General features: G+C 37.8%; 1 protein-coding gene across 1 annotated transcript; it reads left to right on the plus strand.

Annotated features, from left to right (window-relative positions):
- Nucleotides 1-69: 69 nt before the first annotated feature.
- pla2g10 (phospholipase A2 group X) lies at nt 70-6,382 on the plus strand. The gene is made up of 4 exons (XM_082189895.1): nt 70-2,564; nt 3,767-3,935; nt 4,488-4,594; nt 5,237-6,382. Exons 1-4 carry the CDS (start codon nt 2,528-2,530, stop codon nt 5,383-5,385), a joined length of 462 nt encoding a protein of 153 aa, XP_082046021.1. The 5' UTR covers nt 70-2,527; the 3' UTR covers nt 5,386-6,382.
- The last annotated feature ends 8,518 nt before the right edge of the window (nt 6,383-14,900 follow it).

Below are 14,900 nucleotides of genomic sequence, written 5' to 3' on the forward strand. Positions count from 1 at the left end.
GGTTAATGTTTAAAAAAAAAAAAGAAAGGAAAGGAAACAAGCCCAGATAAATAAAGGCAGGCCTATTCAAATGCCTATAATAAGCGCTAATTTTGTTTGGCTACTTATAAATAAATAAATGCAAGGACGTGGAATATCAATTTGAATTATTTAATTGGATTTAAATTATTTTGTGAGAAGAAAGAGGGCATGATGACTGATAATAGTCTTCATGCAGTTAGTTAGGGCGAATGAAGGGAAAGTGGGTCGTTTAAGTTTGATTGTACTGTGCTCAATGTGTTGGTTTATACTTTCAGAGCATGACAATGGTCTTTAATTATAGAGACACTATTTCTTTAAATGATAAAATAGTTTTGGTTGATGCAATATGTCACTGGTGGGTGTGGCTACATGGTTAAAGGTAGAAAATCCTCTGACATAAGATTTTTTTTTTTTATTATTATTATAAGGTTGCTCACTAAATGTAAACAAATATTATTGTTACAGTTCCTGGTTTGTTTGTTACTACAGTTAACATAGAATCAAATGCAAAGAATAAAATGTTTAAATGGGTGGTTGATTATGATTTCACTTTTTAAACTTTAGTTAGTGTGTAATGTTGCTGTTTGAGCATAAACAGCATCTGCAAAGTTACAACGCTCAAAGTTCAAAGCAAAGGGAGATATTTGCTTTTAAAGAAATTGCTTTTTAAGGACTACAACAAACGACTACACAACATTCCTCCCAGGTTAGTGACATCACCAACCCTAACATTTACATAAACCCCGCCCCCGGAACACAATTTATAGATTATCAAGACAGAATATGCTAATCAATGACTAGAAGATAACTACACATACATCAATTCATCAACTAACCATTCATCAACCTCCTGTTGCATTACATATTGTCACATCTTCTTGAGTCTCTCCATAATTGTCTGAAACCGGTTTGAACATAAAAGACTAAACGTTTTAGAAATTTTCAGTGCATGTCTGTGTAAGTGCAAGCTCTTGAAGCTCCGCCCCCTGTGCGGGGAGCAGCAGCTCATTTGCATTTAAAGGAACAGACACAAAACGGTGCGTTTTTGCTCACCCTCAAAAAGTGACAATTTTAACACGTATATAAAAAATATCTGTGGGGTATTTTGAGCTAAAACTTCACATACACACTCTGAGGACATCAGAGACTTATTTTACATCTTGTGAAAAGGGCATTATACCACCCCTTTAAAAATGTGTTAGTTTTCCCCACTTTGGCTAGGAAAAATAAGACGAGGTATGTTCAATCTGTGGAGTGAAGAAAGGATGAGAGGAGCAAAATATAGACGCAGAATATGACACTTTAAGTTCATTTAAAGTGTTTAGAGAAAACTGACAGAAAAAAAAGTTTTACAATATGGTTACCATTTTAAATGTTCCTCTAATTGAAATTTTGTTAGCCTATTTGTTGATACATGTGTTGTAGTCCCATTTTATGTTGTAGAGTGTGTTGTAGAGTTAATTTTCATCCATATTCTGATATTCAGATTTCATTAATTTTAATGTCAACACAACGTGTTCTATCAGTTGCTTTGCATTTTACACATGCATTGAGTGAACTGATGAATTTCACTCATCTAGGCTATATGCTTTTGGGTTTGTTAAATATTTTGTGGAATATGTTTTTTGATAATACGTGTTAATGAAACAATTTTGTCCGATACTTGCAGGCTCGCAGTTTTATCTGTAATATCACCTCAATTTCCTAGTCTGTTAGTTGAGAGGTAATTTTTGCATATTTGGTACTTTATTGGGTATTTGTTCATTCTTATTTGGGGTCAATAATTGTTCCCTTTATATTAGGTATGTCCTGGATCCCTGCCTATCTTCTGATCTTACCCCTTTTTTCAATTTTTTTCTATTATGTTAAATTGTACAACTGTGTTCTGGAATGTTTGGAATTTTGTAATATGTGGTGAAACCTATAAATAAAGTGAGAGAGAGAAAAAAGAATATTCCATTGCCTATAGCTATACTACTACTAAAGTACACAACGTGCAAAATTCAGTTGAGTTAAAGAGTTAAAATTGAGTTTAAGTTAAAGAGTTCAGATTTGTTTAATTTATCCAGATTTGTGGCCTGAATCAGTTTATGAATAGATCGTTTACAGATGGAGAAGGTAAATATAGCCTTGTGCTGCTGCTGGCGTGTTCGATCATGATTCCAGTTGGCAGCTCATCCAGCTCAAGCTGTTTGTATGGAAAAGCCAACCAGCCATCATAGGGCGGTCCCGACTGAGCTGAACACCCAACCAGTCATCAGACAGAGGGGGCACATTATCCAACAGTCTCAGACTTTAACTTTCGACTTAATTTGAACCCTGAGGAAACATCAGCCTCCAGCAGAGAGAGAGAGAGAGAGAGAGAGAGAGAGAGAGAGACAGAGAGGATTACAGTAGGAGTGATGTCCTGAGATTACTCAGCATCTAAAATAAGCCCAGCACTGAGGAAGTCTGTTTATCCGAGACTGAAGAACAGAGACTGGACTATTACCTGACTGTGAGCACAATGACTGCGCTGTATCACACATTCCTGCTCTTTACAGGTGAGGCTGCTCACATCTCATTTAACCATTCCTTCTCACACTGCTTTCTTCTTATATAATCTACATTTAGTCATTTAGCTAATCAAAGAAATGAGATTAGGGTGGACTGCCAGGACACATGTAGTGTGTGTGTGTGTGTGTGTGTGTGTGTGTGTGTGTGTGTGTGTGTGTGTGTGTGTGTGTGTGTGTGTGTGTGTGTGTGTGTGTGTGTGTGTGTGTGTGTGTGTGTGTGTGTGATGCCCCCTTAAAAACAATGTGCATTTACTATTAATCTATAACATATTTAGAAATAAGTTTTCCCTGTGCAGGATGATGATGCATAAACATTTGCTTATTTAGTTGTTATAGAACAAAATGTTAAATTATTCCAAAAGGCCATCTTTCCCCATAACTGGGGTAAGAAGCCTCTACTGGCCAAACTTTTACAGAATGTATGACTTTTGATATAATTCTTATTAAACTTTTGGTTACACTTTATTTTAAGGTGTCATTGTTACAGTGTAATTATATATTTAAGTACTGAGTAATATTAAGCAACTACAATTATATATTATATTAATTTATAATAGCCTACAGACTTTTTATTTCTATATATTATTGAGAATAAAATTACTGAGCAAATGCATTTAATAGCTATTTTTAAAATGCATAAAAGTTTTTTTTGTTTTTGTTTGTTTGTTTGTTTTTTTACCGTAAAATGACTTTTAAGATACCAAGTATGAATAAGTTTAAGATTTATTTATTTATGCAGAGTGGACAAAACAGATCATTTAAAAAAATATTCTTATGACTGAGAGCGAAACACTGGTCATTTAGACTTAAGAAATCCCTCACAACTGGAATCTAACACTTAATCGGTGGAATCTGACACTGCATTGGTGAAAAATGGCCCTATTCTTTCCTTGGGAAACTCTAGACAATAAAGTACATGAATTTAAACTTTTAACACTTAGTTTGTTTATAATTAATAAATTACTATCAATGTAAAATATTTCGGATGGTATCATAACAAATAGCATTATATGTGAGAATATGGCAATATATTTTAAAAGGATACAGCATCATGTTAAAAGTGTTTTAAAGTAATTGGATAAAAGTGACTGCTAAATGAATACATGTATAAGAAATTTGGTGTATGTAGAAAATCGGTTACATTATAATGAATACCTGCCGGGCTAAATTCCCCCTTTTGCTCTTTTCAGTCAGTATGGCTTCCCTGCAGCCGCAGAGGTCTCCAAGGAGTAAAAGGGGTCTGCTGGAACTAGCTGGGGTTATCAAGTGCAGCACGGGACGATCAGCTTTATCCTATGTGATGTACGGATGTTACTGCGGTATTGGGGGTGAAGGGTGGCCCAGAGACAGAGCAGACTGGTAAGACGCCTACAAACATCAGTGTAATTCTGTGTAATGCCAGCAACAAATAAGCTGTGATTGCAAGCACTTCTCTTTGCAATGGTTGGATTTGCTCAGTCTTTTTTAAAATTTACTCCATGCATCTTGGTCACAGCGTGTCCCTTTCTGTGGCATTTTCCATCTGGAAAAAGAAATACTCCCAGCTCTCCCACACACAAAATAACTGTTTCCCTTAACCTCAGTTTAGGATGCAGAGACCAATTTCGCTGCTCCCAGAGAAAGAGCTCTTCGGAAGTAGACAGCGAGATGAAAAAGAATAAACAAACCTGCTAATATTATTGCACCACATTCCACAGCGGTATTGTTTAAACTAGTCTTACAGAGTCAGCAGTTTATCTGGCCGACATACTCAGCGGCTCTCTGTGTATGAGATCACGTTGTATTTCTGCAAGTCTACTTGAATTATACGTTACATAATGAAGAAACAATTCAAAACCAGACAGAACTGGGCTTGGTCCTCTGTGTCGTTTCATTAAAGGTAACCTCAAGGGCATGTGTTCTTCTCTATAGGTGTTGTCACAAGCATGACTGCTGTTATGGGGATGCGGAATTCGCGGGCTGTCAAACGAAAACGGACAGGTATCAGTGGACGTGCGATGACAAGCAGGCTGACTGTGGTATGATGTGCTATTTAGATCTTAAACACCATATTTACATTCTTTTACACTGTAAAAATTATATGATCAATAAGTTATGACAACATGTTTTTACATTGCTTTAACTCACCAAAAAAGTTAAGCAATTTTAAACTTTTACAAGATTCAACTCATTTTTTAAAGTCAGTTTATTGTAATTTAAGTTGAAATGACTTAAACAATCAAGTTGATTCTACTTAAAAATGTAAGGCAGCGACTTTTTTTTTACAGTGTAGAATCACTTTTTACATTATAAGATGGGATCTAAATGAGAAATAAAACAAGTCAGTAAAGAGGAAACTGGGTAGGAATTTTTTTGTTTGTTTGGTCTTTTCCTTCAGCTTGAGGAAGTAGTAGTAATACAGGGTGTGTATTATAGCAGACGGGACACTTCAGGCTAAAAAGACTAACCAAACCACGGGATATTTTAAGATCTTGTTCTTGCAGTAAACACCATAATGTGCAATAGGCAACACTCATGAGATTTACAGTACATTGCTTAAGAGCTATAAAAGTTATGGTTTTAATTTGTGGCTAAAATATGGATTTGTTAATTTGTGGCTCTATATGCAAACTACTCATTTTACACAGCCGACAATTTACATTTATGTGTCTTCAACGCAGACGCGCTTAATGACAGATGTGCGAAAATCCTCTGCCGATGTGACAGGGAAGCGGCCAGATGCCTCAGGAGGGCACCGTTCAACCAAAAGTACGCTATGTGGCCGGATTTCCTCTGTGGATGTGTTCATCCCACCTGCAACATTTACTAATGTCAGGACCTAATTTAGTTTAAAAAAAAGAATCTTGTAGAGCTTGTATTGTATGTTTGTTGAATATTATTTTGAATGTATATTGTTAAAATGATTTCCATTTTCTACATATATATGTATTTTATATTTGCATACTTTCAAAAGTGAATGGATTAAAGTATGTGCAAAATATTCACAATTTTGCTCATCCTTTATATATAGCCAAATTACAGTCATGACATCAGAGTGTTTTCTGAATGGCACTTCACCATTTTGGCCTGTAGGGGCGACCGGGGCTAGTTGTCACACTTGCCTATAATATTTCTCAGGATAGGTTTAGTTTAGACAAATGTGTCACAAACAATAAGTACCGTTCTGTTAGGACCTCCTCATGCAGACCCCACAATACACTAAACAGCTTCAATACACACGACAGGTTTTGCATTTCCTGAGAAACAATGTCCCTTTGATGTTGCAATTGTATAGACCCTTTTTGTTCACACCTTTACAGACAGAAGCAGTTGATTGCATCTGTGGCAGATTCAGTGTAATTAAATCTGATATTCACTTTTACATTACGCATTTTGCAGACAATTTTTATCCAAAGCGACTTTAACGAACAGAACGTTGAGGAGCCAACTATATTTTATATACTCAATGCAGGTTTATTTGACGACTGGATTAGGAAGAAAGCTAGAGAAGAGTAGAAATGCTTAGAAGATTGTGTGTGTGTGTGTGTGTGTGTGTGTGTGTGTGTCTGGGCGTAGCTTGCGGGGGCTATAGCGACTGAAAGATGCTACTAGTTTTACAAATAAATGATATTTTCAACTTGAAAGTAAATATGCCTTTAATGTATACATTTTGAATTGTTATTTTGTAAATAAATGAATAAATCCAATCAAACTTACGTCTCCACAATCTCATTAGAGTTAGAAGTTATCACATGATGAATCTTCATTTTGGCGGTAAAAGCCCAACAGATGTCTGTTTAAAGCAGAGGGTGAGCGCGTCATCCGATGGATCTGGTTGCGTGCAACTCCACGCGCTTGCTGCTCTCTGTAGTCTGTAAATCACTTCAACATTAGGCTATATGGAGTTACATGGAGTGTGAATATGTAGGTTTACTATAGAAAAGCTAAAATGTTGACTGACAGGCACTCCATGGTGACGCGATTTAACCTGCAAAAACGTCCCGAGTTCTTAAAATAAAAATCAGTCTACTGGCGTTCACAACCTATAGGAAGTCGAGGAAGGTCTCGTTTTTTAAAGTTTCGTCAAAACAGCTTTGTCATTGACAACAAAAAAAGCAATGAATACATGGGAATTAATGGTTTTTTAGAAAAATTCAACAGCAAAACAACTATGTTGAAGTCTAAAATGAGCCACGTTTTGGTAAATTACATAATACCATCAAATAAGCTATGCATGAGATCTAATGATATTTTTTATAAATTAGCATGGGTCTCTTAAATGTATATCTTTTTTAAATGTGAAAAAGGTAAACAACACAGGTAATTTCCGCTGAAATCATTTTATTTTTAACAGTAAATTGACACTATTGTCTTTAGTGTGCCATAGCAACACCATGACTCTGTAGGGCAGGCTATTTCATTAAATAGAAAGTTGAACAAATATTTCATTAAAAAATACAATTAAAATGAACAGATCATGTTGTGTGTGTTTCTGTGCATTAGTGTTTTTTGTGTGCATGTATGTGTATGCTTGTCAAACATTTGCATTTGACTAAACATTTGACAAAAAAACAAAAAAAAACACTAACATTTCCTGTAGCACTAGCACCCCTCATTCTATCATTTCATCTCTGGTTGTACTGACATCTTACTTTCTTTCCCTTTCTCTTCTCTCTTGTCTCTGTTTCCTTTCTTTGCTTGTCATTCAGCCATACTGTCTATGCAATTCTTATTTTTAAAGATATCTAGACATATAAACCTATTTTCACCCCCAATTTCTGTGTAACTTCTGTGTAAAAGTGTGTGTGTTTATGCAGCCCATTTTAGCTGAAAATAGTGACCCATTTTAGCTTAACATGTATGCCATTTCTACCTAAAATTACCCTTTTCACAAAAATCTAAGTTTCTTTTTTAAATTAAACTTTTTTATTTGAAAGAGAATGTCAAAACAGTGGTCATAAACCTTTTCTTTGTTGGTAAGCTTACTTATAATTACTTATAATTACCTTATAGCGAATGAAATGAATGAAATTTACTATGTCAGGCTCACTTACCTTACAATTTCTCTGACAAGCTTGATGTAACACTCTGCCCTGCATGCCTTAAAAACTCAGACCAATTAAAACTATTGTTACATGTCAACAAGTGTTGAAGCAACAATGCAAGATCAGTGATTGGCTGTAAAAAAAATAAAGAGATGACGCTACAACCTTATTTGGCCCATTTTACCTGATAGCCCATTTTAGCTGCACTTCACCCAAAAAACTCAGCAAAAAATGGAACAAACAAATGTTGTACATATAAACGTTACAGCTATAGCTCTGATCTTCCCTGTAGTGTATTTCATAAATGAATGAATAAATAATATCACAGATTTTATATTGATTGTGCAGGATTTTTATACAGATAACACTTAATTCAGTGGTTCTCAGCCATGGGACTGGGGCCCAATAGGGGTCCTCTGCAAACTGCCAAAGGGGACATAATATGATTTAAAATGGACAAAGCAATCATTAAAACTAAGCCAAAGCCACACAAAATTTCAGTTGAACAACTTTTTTTTCCTTTGAAGAACTTGGATTTTGGTCTCGAAAAACCTGGATAAGTGAGGTGTGATTTCTAAACCTGGAAAAGTCATGCATTTTTCTAGTTATCCCAAGCCCTAAAATACTTTATCAGGTAGAACTTGTGACTAATATATATATATACATTTTGTAAATCATGAACAACTGGAAAAGTCATTCGGCCTTAAAGAATATTGTTCTGAACCCTTTGACTTAACTTTTAAATGTAACTTATGCCATATGCTTGACCTCAATATGTTCAACCTCTCATTACATTGTAAGTCATAGAAAAGGGGAACATATTTAGCATTTATACACAGTATATGTCTAAGAGAACTTCTATGTAATGTTAAAGAGTTATGGCACTGATCCACCATACATAGGCCTAGAACAAGATGAATGGATCATGCTGGAGCTCAAATATGACCATAGCTGGTCTGGTGTGCAAAGTTTCTTTTACCTAAAATGAATGTGTTAATATCCAGGGAATGATAAGAATTCTCAAGCTGGCAAAGCTTGTGTTGTCTTTTAGGCCAAAGAGGAAATCCAGCTCCCCACCCTTTGTCCTTAAAAGTCTCCTCATAAATGGTTTGCGTCCTTTGCTTATCCTCGCTCTCATTCCCAGCATTACACAGAAATGACATCAAGTTCATTAATAGAGCTTGTTGTCTTTTATGTGAGTGTAGAGCTGAATGAAACTAGAGCAGTGGAGGGAATCATAGGCCTTGACTGATGGCTATTGGTTGCATGAAACTTACCTCTAGGTGGCACTATAGCATCAGTTTTCATTTACACACAAACCACAGACAACAAAAGGATTTTGGTCCTTTTCACTTTATTGTTTTATCGTTATCAGCGCCATTACAAAATTTACACCATAATAGGCCTAATCAATATTTTAATTATATTATATACATACAATACATTGCTTTTTAAATGAGATTCCAGTCAAGCCCGGACTATATAGCCTATAAGTCGTTTTTCATGCATGCGCTTAATGCTAATAAAGAATATTGTCTTTTAAAGATACCTCTGACTCATAGGCTATGCATTTTGGTCTAAACAATACTTGCTCCGACGTAAACCCAGCTGTACAAAATATTAATGAAGATTAATATTAAGTGCTTCTTCATAGTGATTCCACTGTCTGCACAAAAGTAACTCAATTGTTGGCTCATGTGTAGATGAGGTAATTTAATAATACCAGCATGTGTCTTTTGTTTGTTGCGGTGCTTGTTAAGGGATTTAAATGGACATAACTGACCTTTGTATCCCATAGTTTAGTCCTTACATATGGCTCTCATGTAAAGTTCCTCACGGTCTGTTGTCAGGCAGGGTGAAGCTATCTGAAACAGGAGAAGATCTGCCCAACAGAGCCGGGGACTGAGACCTGAATATCTGGGGCAAGTTCCACAAACACTCACTCAATTGTGTCCTGCCATCAGCGGTTAATGAGCGATGAAGTTATGGAAGTCATATGCTTCTGCAGTCACATGGAAGGAGGGAAAGAAGAGGGGTTTTAATTTCACGTCTGCATGTCAGCTTGTTTGCTTCCTCTGAGAGCATCTTGAAATTGTAGACAAAGCTCTTACTTGTTTGAGTTTTTTTTTAACTCATTGAGCATGGGGTGTTCTTTATCTATCACTATAAAGTGGCTGCTGGAACCTGAAAAACAAAACTGTAACTTCAACTTTTGTATTTGTACAGGCCGTGTAAAGATGATACTAATGTTGGAAAGGGGTATCTAAACATGCTTGAACCATGATACATTTAACCACTTGTAAATCAATCATCTTTGCATAACTTTTTGTAGTCTGACACAATATAAGTCAATATATTGATAGATTTTACACAAATATCTCAAAAATACAGTGTCCTCAAAATGTTTAATAAAAAGAAACCGTCTTTTCTCTCAACTGTTCTTTTCTTTGCAGCATGCGGTGCCAAGTTGTATTTAGTGAATCTACACTATCATTCAAAAGTTTGGGGTCAGTAAGAATTTTTTAATGTTTAAAATAAATGTTAATATGTTTTATTTATTCCTGTGTGTGATGTCAAAACTGAATCTTCAGCATCAGTCTTCAGTGTCACATGATCCTTCAGATATCATTCTGTTGATTTCCTGCTCAAGAAACATTTCTTATTATTATCAATGTTGAAAACAGTTGAGCTGGATATTTTTGTGGAAACCATAATACATTTTTCCAGGATTCTTTGATGAAAAAAAAACAGCATTTTGAAATAGAAATCTTTTGTAATACGATGCTCTTTACTATCACTTTTGATCAATTGAATTGATCTTTGCTGAATAAAGGTAGCCTATTAAATTCTTTAAAAAAAATCTTTTGAACACATGAATTAAGCCAGTTCCCCTCAAATTCACACGGAATAACTAATTAACATCATAGAAATGTTGCACTTATGTCAAGTATCAAAATATAAAAAGAAAAAGTAGTCTACATTTTTAAACCCAACAAACTGCTAAAGCTAATGCAGTGAATTTCATTTTTAAATGTTGGGGGGCTTCTGTATATGTTCCCAGAACAACACACGGGAAAGGCCACAAGAAAAGATTACCATAAATTAGTACAATTGTGCAATTGTCCCATTCACCTGGATTAAATTTTCAGTTAACTAGAAAAAAGTAATCAGTTCATCAGTATCAGTATCAGAATCAGTAATCAAAAAAGTGAGGAATTAAGTAAATAAACCATGCGTAATTGAAAAAATCAACTTGACAATTCCACATAACTGATTGCATATCATAACAATGGGTTTCATCACTTTTTTTAAGTTAAGTCAACTGATCACTTTTTACATAGGCTAAATATTACAATCTGACCAGGAGAACAGGAAGGTCTCTGGTGGCTTCTTCTGAACTCTTGGAATCAAGAGATCACAAAGATTTTGTTAGTAATAATGTTTTCCAACAGATAATAAATGAAACATTTAGAAACATCCAGTATACAGAACATGGTGACCAACTTCTTTAAAATGGTAATAAAACGTTGTAATATTACCACAGTTTCACCAGGGGTGTAATTGCTTCTCTTCGAAAAGCACTGTGTAATTTAGTTCCCATGTGTAACCCAGTCTAGATGATCACCCTTCATAATAGCAAGCCATATAATTACTCTCAAGATTTAATGACCTGTACTCGAACAGCTCAAATTGTATCAGTGGGTTTATTTGGAGCTTGGCATTAGTATACTCTTTAAAAAAAAAAAAAAAAAAAAAAAACACGTAAAAAATTCAGCATTCCTCATATCCTTACAGAAAAAGAAAGCATTATGATCACATGATAAGGTTTACCAGGGCTTAATTGGTGTAACATGATAGCATATTGCTGTGGCTTTCACACCATGAGAGATGGATCTAATTGAAGTCTCTGGAGAACCCAGCTAGCATATGGAGCTCCTCTAACTGTTTCCCACCTGGCAACCGGCGGAAGGAAAGAATCTCTAGCTTTTTTTGGTCCCAGACCCTAAGCAACAGCCCAATGAGTATGGTGTGTGTATCAGCTGACCTGCAGTCTCATGACTTTAGTTAACATTTTCCTTTTTTTTTCCTGTGATTATTTGCCAGTAGCCAGTAAAGTCAACATTTCAATTATAATTGTATTTTTTTCATTGGTTTTCCATCCATTTGGTTCAAATTGCAAGTCTGTTAGGATGGTTTGTGTGAATGAACGTTTGTTTTGGTGTGTTGTTGGTCCAACATGATACTGCTAGTTCAGAGAAGCCAGTTAATTTACTAGATGAGCTTTTATTCAATTAATTGTTGCCTCTTTGCCACAAATGCAAATTCTTCACAAAAACACTAAAAAGATTGAGGTAGCTTGAGGTAATATGTATTACATATTTTGTACTACAATATTTAATGATTGTAAAAACAACTACACAGCGGAGAGAGTGGGGTAAGATGAGCCAGTGGGTAAGTTGACCCACCCCCTTTATCTTGGCAACTGTACACTTTTCTTGTCATGTGACCATATATTTTGGAACAACCAATAATTTCTGCCAGACGAAAAGGAGAAACACGTGCATGGGAGGACTGAAAGGTACCCATTTATTTTAAAAACTGTTTTTGGCTTGTCAAAGTAAAAATGTTAGCTGTTACATCAAAGGAAATTGTCCAGGTCTAAAAATATATATGATCCGTATTGGTGATTTAGCAATGCCAAGAACCTTTTGACTAAAATGTGTATTAGTTTCAGAGACATTTATTTGTTCATTCTAATTCAGTTTGTATTTAATTTTACTCTAGAAACACTGTTTTTGGGGAAGGTTGCAACTTTGGTGTTCAACATATTGTTTCAGAAATTCAAACAATTAAGGATATTGAAATTTCACCTTAATTTGGTTGATTTTATGTTTTTAAGTTAGCTTTAAGAAAATAAATATTATTTGTAAAAGGAAATTTGATTATTAAAGTTGTTTTTAAAATAGGTAAATTATAAAAATTTCACATGGGTTTGATTCAGATTCATTTAGATGGTCAGTTTATACTCTGGTAGAGCCACAGGAACACTTTTTTGTCATATTTTGTCATATGGCTTAAAAAGCCATATTTTTAGAACTTTTTGTCATACATTCTGATCATTTAATAAAACCTCCTGAAATTACCGTACTTTACATACTTTCATTGTACTTCTGCCTGCTTTCCTCTTATCTTGAGGACCATCAGGTAAAAAAAGGATCATCTTACCCCACTCTCCCCCTATCTTGTGTGTGGGCGATCTATTCCTATGGTATTTCATGATATACGAGTTATTTGAAGATATAATTAAATTATATAATTATAACTGATATATATTTTTTATGATTGTATATATATATACATACATACATACATACATACAAACATATATATTTCTCAGATCAGAAATGAAATTCTCAAAACTACTTGTTCCACCTCCACATCATCTAGTCACTTGTGCACATCATAAAAGCAGTTCCCTTTCAGTCGAGAACGTCAGACGTAGTCGACTGAATGGGATCACGCTAGGGAGCCTATCTTCTTTGAGCATGCTTGAATGAGTCAATGCGCGCAATGGCGACGTGAATAAATACGGAAGCGGATGCATACACCATCTGTCTTTCGCTTCGGAGACGATCGTTCTCTATGACGAAATCATAGAGGCATGTCGGTGCTTCTTCAGGAAGTCTCTCCCTGGCTGGTGTTTCTACAGCGTGAGCAGCGGTGGTCGCGAGCTCTTTGAGCACTCAGCTGCTGTTCTAACAGCATCACATTTCTGTTTGTGTTTGTTTGTCTGACGGCCGGTTGAGGGCGAGAAGAGTGATTGCTTCACTGGTACAGGCTGCACCTTCCCTGTCAGTGTTGCAGCGATCATTCTCCTGGGTGCTCCGGCACTGGTGAGAGGTTTCTCACTTCCTGAAAGAGCAACACGGGTGCGTTTGCGTCTTTTTCAATATGTAATTCCGCCCGTGCGTTTCTGGATGTGGTCGTTCCCTGTCCCCTTCTGACGGTCACGATTGCTGCGTCACGTGTTTGGGTGTTCAGCATGCTGAGGCAGCTTTTGTGGACGGTTCATGTTCCCATTGCGGGAATATGACTGTCTCGGTGTTGAGATTGAGACTCGCCTTCGTCCGCGAAGGTGCAGTCCCCATTACCACGCCCCACCCTAGGTTGCCGTGTGGGATGGGTGATCGGAGATCAGTGATGGAGTTTCCGCCCGGTAACCATTCCCTGTGGGCTCCTCACTCCTCCATCACACCGATACCGGTGGAGCCCCCTGCTGGTATCTCGGGGCCGGCCGTGCTGGTTCTCAGCCCGCCGCCCCAGTGCCCTTCTTTCCCGAAGTGCATGGAGAGCTTACTAGATCGTGGATGGCACCTTTTACTGCTGGAAGCGACCTGGAGAGTTCTTCCCCCCTCACTACCCTTGACAGAGGACCGGTGAAGGGTTATGAGGCCATTCCCCCAGTCGAGCAGTCTGTCGCGGCGCACCTGTGGCCGGTGGCCGCTGCGGACTGGGTGGTAGATCCTCGTTTCCCCCCTCAGGCCTGTGGTCGCTCGTCTGTTCTTACGGATAGAGTGTACAGAGCCTGTGGGCAAGCCGCTTCCTCTTTGCATGCCCTGGTGTTGCTTCAGGTCTACCAGGCCAAAGCACTCATGGACATGCACGAGGGTAGTCTAGGCCGTGCGCTCACCAGTGAGCTCCGCACCGCAACTGACTTGGCTATCCGGAGCACAAGCGTTGCGGCCTGTGCGAATGGCCTAGCGATGTCCACCCTGGTGGTCCAGGAGCGCCATAGTTGGCTCAACCTGGTTGAATTATCAGATGCGGACAAGGTTCGGTTCCTGGACTCCCCAATTTCCCAGGTTGGCCTGTTCGGTAACGCGGTGGAGAGCTGCACCCAACAGTTCTCTACCGCCCAGGCGCAGTCGGAGGCAATCCGACACATCCTGCCCCGGCAGCCCGCTGCTGCCATCACCCCGCCGCCGGTGGCAGCTCCTCCGCCTGCTCGTCACCGAGGGCGTCCCCCTGCCGCCGCTCCCACTCCCTCTGGCCTACGGCAGCAGCCTTCACCCAGGCCTCAGCGTAGAGCGAGCCGCAGGCAGGCCCGGGGGCGGAGGAACGGGCTCTTCAGACGGTTACCGTTCCGCCACTGGCTCACCAGAGTCCAGTGGTACCCCAATTGTCACAAGAGCGAATTCTTTGTTCCTGGGCCCCAAGAAGGTTAGACTGAGGTAGCAGTCTAACATGCTGTGGTCCAGACATGCTGTGGTCTCCACAGATGCCTCCAACACCGGCTGGG

The sequence above is a fragment of the Leuciscus leuciscus genome, assembly GCF_965113295.1.
Source record: "Leuciscus leuciscus genome assembly, chromosome: 1".
In the NCBI taxonomy this organism is placed as follows: Eukaryota; Metazoa; Chordata; class Actinopteri; order Cypriniformes; family Leuciscidae; genus Leuciscus; species Leuciscus leuciscus.

Coding starts and splice junctions, on each gene's coding strand:
- pla2g10 (XM_082189895.1), top strand. CDS start 2,528: ATGACTGCGCTGTATCACACATTCCTGCTCTTTACAG. Junction 2,565..3,766: donor CACATTCCTGCTCTTTACAG/GTGAGGCTGCTC, acceptor TGCTCTTTTCAG/TCAGTATGGCTTCCCTGCAG. Junction 3,936..4,487: donor CCCAGAGACAGAGCAGACTG/GTAAGACGCCTA, acceptor TCTTCTCTATAG/GTGTTGTCACAAGCATGACT.